At 33.4% G+C, this 9,266-nt stretch overlaps 1 protein-coding gene across 1 annotated transcript; it reads right to left on the bottom strand.

Moving 5' to 3' along the window:
• Positions 1-4,958: 4,958 nt before the first annotated feature.
• On the bottom strand, positions 4,959-7,264 carry LOC114745601 (short-chain dehydrogenase TIC 32, chloroplastic-like). Its single transcript, XM_028933757.1, has 8 exons — positions 7,079-7,264; positions 6,766-6,997; positions 6,590-6,669; positions 6,348-6,504; positions 6,114-6,195; positions 5,849-5,936; positions 5,704-5,750; positions 4,959-5,527 (listed from the first exon to the last, which is right to left on the bottom strand). The coding sequence occupies exons 1-8, from the start codon at positions 7,203-7,205 to the stop codon at positions 5,327-5,329; spliced, it is 1,014 nt and encodes a 337-aa protein (XP_028789590.1). The 5' UTR covers positions 7,206-7,264; the 3' UTR covers positions 4,959-5,326.
• Between the last annotated feature and the right edge of the window lie 2,002 nt (positions 7,265-9,266).

Genomic DNA, 9,266 nt, shown 5'->3' with positions numbered 1-9,266 from the left:
TATATTAATAACTGAAAGTAGTATAAATTAGATCTTATGTTTCCAAAATTCAAATTATCCATATTTTTGCATCTTTAATTACTTTCGGCTTACCAGCAAAGAGAATCTGAAGCCAATTTGCAAATTTTTAATTCGCCCGGCAATGGAGCTAAGAAGGGGTGTTGTATTTACACGCGAAGGGGCCTAATTGGGTCACTTGTCAGATTTTGAGTCTCTTTTGTGCTTGTTTACAAATTATAAGATCACATTTGACCAATAAATTGGATGAATTTAATGGGGAAATATAGATGGTCTTATAGAGGTGGCGAATTATTGATTATGCAAATCCGGCTTGCAAGATTATATATTATACGCAAACGGGGAGTGTCCTCGTCCTTCCCACCCTCAGCCTAGCCTGCATAATTATGACTCATCACCATAAACATTTTTTTTCAGAAGCCAGTTAAAAAGTTAAATTTGATTTTAAATATAAGATCTAAATTTATTTTATCTCTTATAATCATTATTTTTATGCTGATTTATTAACTTATAAATTGATATATAATCTAATATTATGTAATATATTTTGAAAAGTCATGTTATGTTTATTATAATTAATTAATTGATTGATTTGATTTTCTTAATCTATCTAAATTAATTAAGTGACTCTTACATTGAGGAAGCATATTTTTTTATTTAAGGGAAAACAGATGGCATAGATTATAATCATAACCACTGACCAATTGCAACATCAGTCTTGGGTGTTAAGCTTAAGCCTATCAAAATTTTGAGTGGAGCTAGCGTTATATAGGAGAATTAGAACTCTTGACCATTATCTTTTTTCCTTTTTTGACCAGCAAACTCTTGACCATTACATAATCCGGACCTTACTCTTCATCGTTGTTGCTTGAGTGGCCTTGGGTGACATATTTGCTTTTTCTTAATTTATAAAAAAGTTAATACAAATTTGGGTCTTTTAAATTTGCCCTCATTTTGATTTTGGTCTTTCAAGTTTTAAACTATAAATTTTGGTCTTTTAAGGGATAAAATAATCCAAGTTTTTATTAGATTATAGCTATCATTACCAAAATAAGGGCAAATTTATAGGATCAAAGATTATATTAACCTTTTATAAAATTATAAAATAAGGAAGCTTCATTATTTAAGGGAAAATGACAAATAAAGAAGTTGGAAAATGCAATATTCCAAATTAGGCACTTAAGAGTTGAAAATGACAAAGAAGGAAGTAATGTCTAATATGGTATTTTGTAAATATAGTTAAATGAATAAAATGTCTTTATATCATATTTTTTAAAAAAATGATCAAACTTGTTATTAGCAGTATATATCTTGTCATTTATTATTTAACACTTGTTATTATCAGTTCAAAACTTGTCACTCTTCCAGTTCTAAATATAAGACTCATTTTGTAGTGTATATTTAGGATAGGAGGGAGTAATAAACTTTTTAATATAAGGTCATTTTAGTTATTTAACTATATTGTCCAAATATCAAATTAGGCACTACCTCCTTCTCTGTCATTCTCAACTTTGAGATGTTTGAATTGGGAAATAATAATTTCAAGATTCTTTTGACGGAATTTTTCCTTATTTAAGTGTCACACATGAGTAGTAGCCACAGTCGAATTAAAAAAAAAAAAAAACTTTATGGATTAGAATTGAGTGTTTAAGTAAAAATTAAATCATGATTTTAAAAATAATTTTACGGAATTTTTTTATTTTGATTTATGTGAAAGTATTTTTTAAAAATACTTTTTCATCATACAAAACGCCTCCTGAACGGCCTGCGTCTCATAAGAGTGTCGCTTCAACCTAAATGGCCCAAACCCAATTTTTGAATTTTGCAGAATACTTCCTAGGCAGCTCCTATGCGGGGGTGAAAATTAAGTGGATTTCTACAGTATAATAGACGTTCGGCCCAATTAAGAAAACCGGGATCCATGGTTTGTTATTGGACTTGGGTGTTTAGGAGTTGTTGTTTAATATTATGCCCGTTTGCCTTTTTTTTTTTTAAAAAAAAAATTTTATACAATTTTCTTGTGCAAAAAATTATACGATTAAACATAGGGAAATTGACGAAAAACTGATTCATAAATGTCAAAATCCACATATGGTCACCTGTATAAGAAAAATTCTAATTTAGATATAGGTGATCAAGCTGAGATTTGCAAAATTACTGAAATAACCATAGTGCTCTTTATTATTTTTTTTAAAAAGAAAAATCAAACATCCTCACCAGTGGGTTGTTAGCGAGACATCTAGTGTTGACAGTGGTCGTCAAAGTTTAGGTGGGCTGTTGGTCACCGGAGCTTCAGTTGTCAGAACTATTTTTTTAGGAATTATTTTAAGTCTACTAATATGATTAACGAGTTCTTTAACATTATTAACAAGTTCAGCATAGCAGTTAATAACAAGCTTTTCCATAAATTTAAAAAGTAACATTTTTATAACTTTAGCAATACAGTTAACAAGTCTTGTAATGATAGTAACAACTCTCATAGTGTCATTAACAAAATTTTCCTATGAAGGTCAATATTTTTAATATTCATTCTCAATAAAGCCCGTATAACAAAAATTTTATATTTATTAGGCTGTCACTATAATTAAGAGAGTTGTTAATATCATTATATGACTTGTTATTAGAGTTGTTTATGACATTATGATAATTGTTAATATTGTTACATAACTAACCATCAGAGCTTCAGTGACCTAAACTCCAATAGCCGCCACAAGCATCAGAGCTCCGGCGACCAAAGGGTGTTTGATATTTTTTTTCCTTTTAAAAAAATAGAAAGTAATATGGTCATTTTAGTAAATTTACAAATTCTAATTTAGTCACTTATAAGTTATACCTAAACTAAAACTTTACTTATCTAGGTTACTATTTAAATTTTATTATTTAACTATAATTTTTTTCTGTCTTTCTTCCTTAAACATATAGATGCAGCATGCAGACAGACATAGATGGGACCTCATCCAATAGAGTGACTGGCACTATTACTGGGGGCAATTTTCTGTTGGACCCGTCCTGTATTTAAACTTTACTCTCATCTCTATTTCCAGCTCCCCTTTCACTTCTACGCTACTCTTCAAAAGCACTTTGATGGGACTGAACAGAGTCTTACTCTTGCTCTCCTTTCGCCAGAATTAGGTCTCCGATAGGCGATGCCCGGAGTCTAAGTCTAACCGAGCTCTTGCTAATGCTCTTTTCTGGGTGTCAGAAACAAGTGGGCCCAGAAAGGTAGGACAGAGGATTAACATTCAGAGTCAAAAGTACTGATAAAGCTGAAAAATGATTTCAACTCGTACTATATAAAATATAAAAAGCCTTTCATTTGTTTGAGCAGTCAATTCAAAAGGCATGTAATTTCCCATGCATGCATAGCAGTTGACAACATTAAAAGTTTCTTCACCTCTCCTCCATCTCCAACTTAATTTTGCACCTTTTTTTCTTATCAAAATTAATAAGCTCTTGAGTTTCCCAGCCGACGAATCTCTTCAATCCAAACATTCTTCGAATACTTCCTACTTTGGGTTTCATAAGTTGATTTAATTAAGATCCAAATAATATATAGCACTCCTTCAGTCCTATTTATAATCCTAATCCACTTTCAGCCTGTTTCAAGCCAATCAACAAAAATATTAAACTTTACTAATTCTTATTTAAAATTTAACTACTTTTCAATTTTATGTTTATTTAGGGTGTGTTTGGATGAAACCAAACCGTGGTTTGGAAAAGTGATTCTGAAAAATAGATTCTGGAGAAAATAGATTCTGTGAAGAATAGATTTTGTAAAAAAGTGATTTTGAGAAGTGAGAGCGTTTGGATAGTTGTTATCAGAAGCACTTTTTATATATACAAATTACTAAAAAAAAGACATAAGTTAATATGATAATTACAGAAAAAATAGATTTTATGATATATTTTAATTTGAAGGAATAAAATTGTCAATAATATGTTTTTTACCAACATAATTAATAATACATAAGATAATATAATTAATAAATAATTAATGTGTATATATATTTATAAAATATAAGATTAAATATGTTTATAAAAAAATAACAAGATACATATCATATAGGCCCTCACACTCTCCCTTTTTTCTCCAAAAGCAAAATTTTTTTGCTTTTTCCAAAACCATGGTTTTGACCCAAAACCATGGTTTTGGTTTTTGGAGGGGTTGTTTGGGTGATTTATTCCCCAAACCATGGTTTGGGGTGTCATCCAAACACACCCTTAATATATATTATACCTTATGCAAACAAAATCAACATATTAATAAATAAGGAGTAAAATTGCACATTCATAAAAATTTTTTTATTAATACCTTATAAATAGGATTAAAAAGTATTTTCTTTTTATTCAATAAATAATACCAGAGGAGCATCCGTGTGTTTCCTAACAGGTTGTTTCCAACAATTCCATTTTCTGGGGACTGAGGAGGGAGGGGACCGATATTAACTCACCGTTCAAATAAACAAACATTACTGGAAAAGATTAATGCAAACTAAAGTTGACGAGAGAAAGATCGTACAACATAACCTAACTGTTCATATGCATTTAATAAGTGTATAGAGCTGTGGAATAGGAGTACGAATTTATGATTATGACTTAACGTCAACAAGTTTTTGTTTCTTTAAACGCACGCCTCTTCGTCCCTCCTTCCTCTGCCGCATGTTAGTAGGTCCCATCCACTATACATGAGAAAGATACTCTTCCTCAACACCCACCACCACGTGCCCATCACCGACTTCTTCTTCTTCTTCCTCCTCCTCCTCTTCTCTCTCTCTCTCTATATATATATGTATATATGTATAATACTGTCCACTAGTCATCAATCAAGCTTTCTTTATTTTTCCTGAATCATATTACAGTATTCGCAATATCTAATCAAAGTTTGGTGACATAGAAAAGAAAAATGTACAGTTGGAGTTTTTCGAGCACTTTGCCCCAATCCTCCCGAGTATTTAATATTATACTATATATATATGTACATGTACAGCCTAAACCACCATACAATCATCTCATCATTATGGCAATCTAATCCAACTAAAGCACAAATATTTTATGTTAACTATATTACCCCACACATACACTTTAATCTGACGTTTACTCTAAGTAATTTACAGTTCGTCTCAGTTTGCACCCTGGCTACACACTTGCTTCAACGCTAAAGCCGAACCACTTACTAATATATGTACTTGTATTTATACTACTTTTCTATACTAAAAGCCAACTAAAACCAAGAGAGATCATGAGCTATATATATATATATATATATATAGCTGGCTGGTTAGCTCCCCTATATATCCATAGATTAATTTCATTCATCGCTGTCGAGGAGATGGAGAAGAGATTTGGGGCCGTCAGAGATCATGGATTCTGAAGTTGCCCAGAGCCTAGCAGCTTCGGTTGAACTGGATCCTAGTTTTGACATGGAAGCTTCGTTGCAGTCAGCAAAGTACTTGCCGGACACATTTAACAGCCTCGGATGCGTCGCCAAGTAACATGTCGTTGCTGCAGCCTACATTTGATTTGACACGACCCTCAGTCTCATATCATATGATATGATAAACAATATTAATGCCTGTACTGCGTTTTGTCATTTTCTACGGCTTATATATATATATATATATATATATATATATTTATATATATCTAACTTGGACGGACTATAGGATTACAGATTTGAAGTGTTACCTGGGGAATGGTTTTCAAGAATTTCGAAGTCAGCAAGAACGCTATATCTGCAGTATACAAAAAACTTCCAATGAACCATGGACACAGATTTTGAAATAATAGCAAATAAAAGGATCGGATGTAATCAATAAGTAGTGTAATAAACCTGTAAGTAAGCCTTCACGTTCCCTGGTGAGCCTGGTCCTGACAATCCCCGGATGCACGCAATTCACTGTCACGTTGACTCCCATTTGCTGCACAAGATGAGAGATGTCATAAGATCAGATGTAATGATCAAATAATTAGTAAGTAACCAGACGGAGGAAGATGAGCAGGAAAAAATAACAAGAAGAGACCCTTTTTTTAATATAATAATATCAATCAATAATTGAGGGTTGATTTATTAATAGATAGATTGATGATGGACGGACCTGGAGTTTGAGAGCAAGATGCTTGGTGTGTAAGATGTTGGCGAGCTTAGACAGAGCATAAGCACGTGTGGCGTCGTAATGGCTGGCGGAAGACAAAGGCCAAATGAAACAAAGAGAAGTCAAACCCGATTTGTTTTTGTTTTTGTTTTTTTGTTTTGCCAATTATTAGTCTTCCACAAACTAACTACTGACTAGTCTTGTTCTGCGAGCACTTAATTGTGATTAGTTAATTACCTGCTGTCCAGGGTTATAAGAGCTAGATATCGGATAATGTCGCCGGAAAACCAGCCATGTACGTTGGAAGACACGTTCACGATCCGCCCTTGGATCCCCGTCTTCTCCGCCGTTTCCAACATCGTCTTCAACAACAAGTCCGTCAACAGAAAATGACCTGTGCCCACCGCCACCATGAATGAATAATACAACATACGTTTAATTACATTATTTGACAGATATGTAGTTTTTGATTTAATTACCTAGATAATTAGTGGCGAAGGTCATCTCAAATCCATCTTCGGAGATTGCGTGATGGTGCGCGAACTTTCCGGCGTTGTTTCTAGGGCGAAGAAGAAAATGGAGTATACAGTGAGTAATAAATAAAAAGGAAGAAGGAAGGGAAAAAAGAAGAGATATATAGAGAGAGTGGTATTACATAAGAAGGTTGAGAGGTAAATGGAGGGAATGGAAGTGAGAAACGAAGGAGCGAACAGAGCTGAGAGAACTAAGATCGAGAGGCATCACAATGATGTCTGCGTTCGGAGACTCGGAGAGGATGCGAGCTTTGGTGTCCTCGGCGGCTTTCAGAGTTCGAGCCGGCAGAATTAATCTCACTCCTCGCTTCGCCAGAACCCTCGCCGTTTCAGCTCCGATTCCCGACGTCGCGCCTGCGTTAAAATCAATACTCATCAGTATTTGACGCAAAGAAAGGAGAACGAACGATAGAGAGAGAGGTTTTAGGAAAGTACCAGTAATGATGGCGGTGAGAGTGGAACAATGGGCGGAGGTGCTTTCTGTGACGTGTTCGGCGGTGGAGCTGGAGCCGAACCCGGAAGGTCCCGGCGAGCCGAATAGGTACTTGAGAGTGTCCACCATAGCCGATTCCGAGTGGGAGAAGCAAGAGAGAGATGAATTGAAGTAGTGTATAAGGATGGATGCACCTAACCGTGTGCATTAAATAAGTGTTAAAAAAGTTGGAGAGTCGAGCGATTTGACCTTGTCCAGCTCTCTAATTATAGGATAACACTTGATTCATTTTATTCAGATCCGATTCCGATGCGCTGTTTCTTTTTCAGTTATTAATTTAATTAATTAATAATTAATCTCTCATGAAAGCCGCTTTCATGGCTTTTTTCCCAGCTCTCTCTCGTTTTCCACCTCTCCTGAGTTGCTAATTAGCCCCATTATTATACTTTCTCCTCCTCCAAGCTCTACTCAATTATACGCATTTGTGTCACCCTCTCCTTCAAATAATACAAAAAGCTCTCCAACTTCTTCTTTGTGCTTCATCCCTAACCCACTTTCAGGTTCCAATTATCTTCTCTCTCTCTCTCTCTCCCCCTCCTTCTTCTCTATTTTATTGTAATTCTTCATTACACTTTTGATTTTATATCGTTCGAAGTCCCACGATTGATCAGAAAGAATCCCTGTAAAAACCGGTGGGCTGTTTACCTGAATCTCACGTGCGTTGGGTTGAGTTTCTTTTTCAGTTTTTCTTCTTACTGTTTAATCTGTTTTGACCAGCTCTTAATCACTTAATTACACATTTATTATCGGTCAATGCTCGATTCTCGTGTTCATCGGAATCCACTTCACTTCGTTCTTTCCCCTCGTTCTCTCTCTTCACATTTATGACTTTCTTTTTCTCATTCATTTCTTAATCCACCTCTACCTTCCCTCACTTAATTGAACTCCTTTTATAACTAAATATAAGATGTAGTCAAAATATTTGTTTTGATCAATCTTCTTTATCTCTTTCATTTCCTATTTTTTCTCCAAATTGTTCTCATTCATTTCACTTTTTTGTTCCTCTCACATGTAATGTTATCTCATTTTAGGATATATTTTAAAAAGAGCGATACACATTATTTTCCACAATAATAATATATAACAAATTTAATCATTTTCTTACTGTTTTTGAACTATATAATTAATTAGTACTTCTTTCTAGGTCATAATTATAAGATAGAGAGAAAGTGTATAACTCACATCATTAAAATTATTGTATAATATACAAATTTATCCCAATTTATTGTTTGGTAAGCTGTGATTTTTTTTAAAGAAAGTATATATATTAAATAAGAGTGAAATTGAAAAATATTAAATTTTAAGATAGAATTCATAACTTTTAGGGAAAATTGGTAAAAAAAATCCCTAGTTGAAAATTTAATTGGCTAAAAGGACTTGAATTTGAGCAAGTGCAACTATGATCTGTGAGTGCAACATATCTTCCGTTGTGTGCAATATATCATCAATGATGTGCAACAATTATCAATACAGAAGTTATTTGCATACAACGGAAGATATGTTGCATACAGTAGAAGATATGTTGTATTCACGAATCACACTTGCACATACTCAAATTCAGGTCCTTTTGGACAATTAAATTTTCAAACAGGGATTTTTTACCAATTTTTTTCTAACTTTTGAGGGTTTTTTAATTTCAATAAAATATGTTAAATGTTTCTTATAAATAAAATTTGAATAGTAAATATGATATTTAGCAAGGAAGGACTAATTAATGTTTATATTTGGAAACATCATATGACAATTATCTAAATATCCCATTCCCACCCAAAAATTAAGTGTTGAATTTCATCAACAAGATTATCTCATTAAGATCTAATAAGTTTAGAGTGCTCATCAAGGTGATGAGCACTAAAACTGATTTCTTACCATCCGGTGTTAAATACTCCCTCCGTTCCTTATTATAAGAGACACTTGATGCTTATGCCATGTTCCTATATATAAGAGACACTTACAAGTTGTCTCTACTTTTTTGTGTTGATTTACTATTTTACCCATATTTATTATCTCCAACTCACACACTCTCTCTCTCCCACTTCTCTTTCTTTTAATAATTTAATTGTTCTCTCTCATGCTCTCTCTCCTTATTAATGAGGGTATTTTTGAAAAAAAATTATACTTTTTATACAT

The sequence above is a fragment of the Neltuma alba genome, unplaced genomic scaffold, assembly GCF_004799145.2.
Source record: "Neltuma alba isolate B1F8T4 unplaced genomic scaffold, ASM479914v2 tig00004725_pilon, whole genome shotgun sequence".
In the NCBI taxonomy this organism is placed as follows: Eukaryota; Viridiplantae; Streptophyta; class Magnoliopsida; order Fabales; family Fabaceae; genus Neltuma; species Neltuma alba.
The sequence above is the reverse complement of the archived record's forward strand: the minus strand, read 5'-3'. Positions and strand labels throughout refer to the sequence as shown.

Bases quoted from the DNA above. Each gene is read 5' to 3' on its own strand.
- LOC114745601 (XM_028933757.1), bottom strand. From the start codon at position 7,205: ATGGTGGACACTCTCAAGTACCTATTCGGCTCGCCGGGACCTTCCGGG. The intron at 6,196-6,347 runs GTAATTAACTAA...GTCTTCCGCCAG, and splicing joins CTTATAACCCTGGACAGCAG to CCATTACGACGCCACACGTG. The intron at 5,751-5,848 runs GTTTATTACACT...TGTATACTGCAG, and splicing joins ACGTGAAGGCTTACTTACAG to ATATAGCGTTCTTGCTGACT.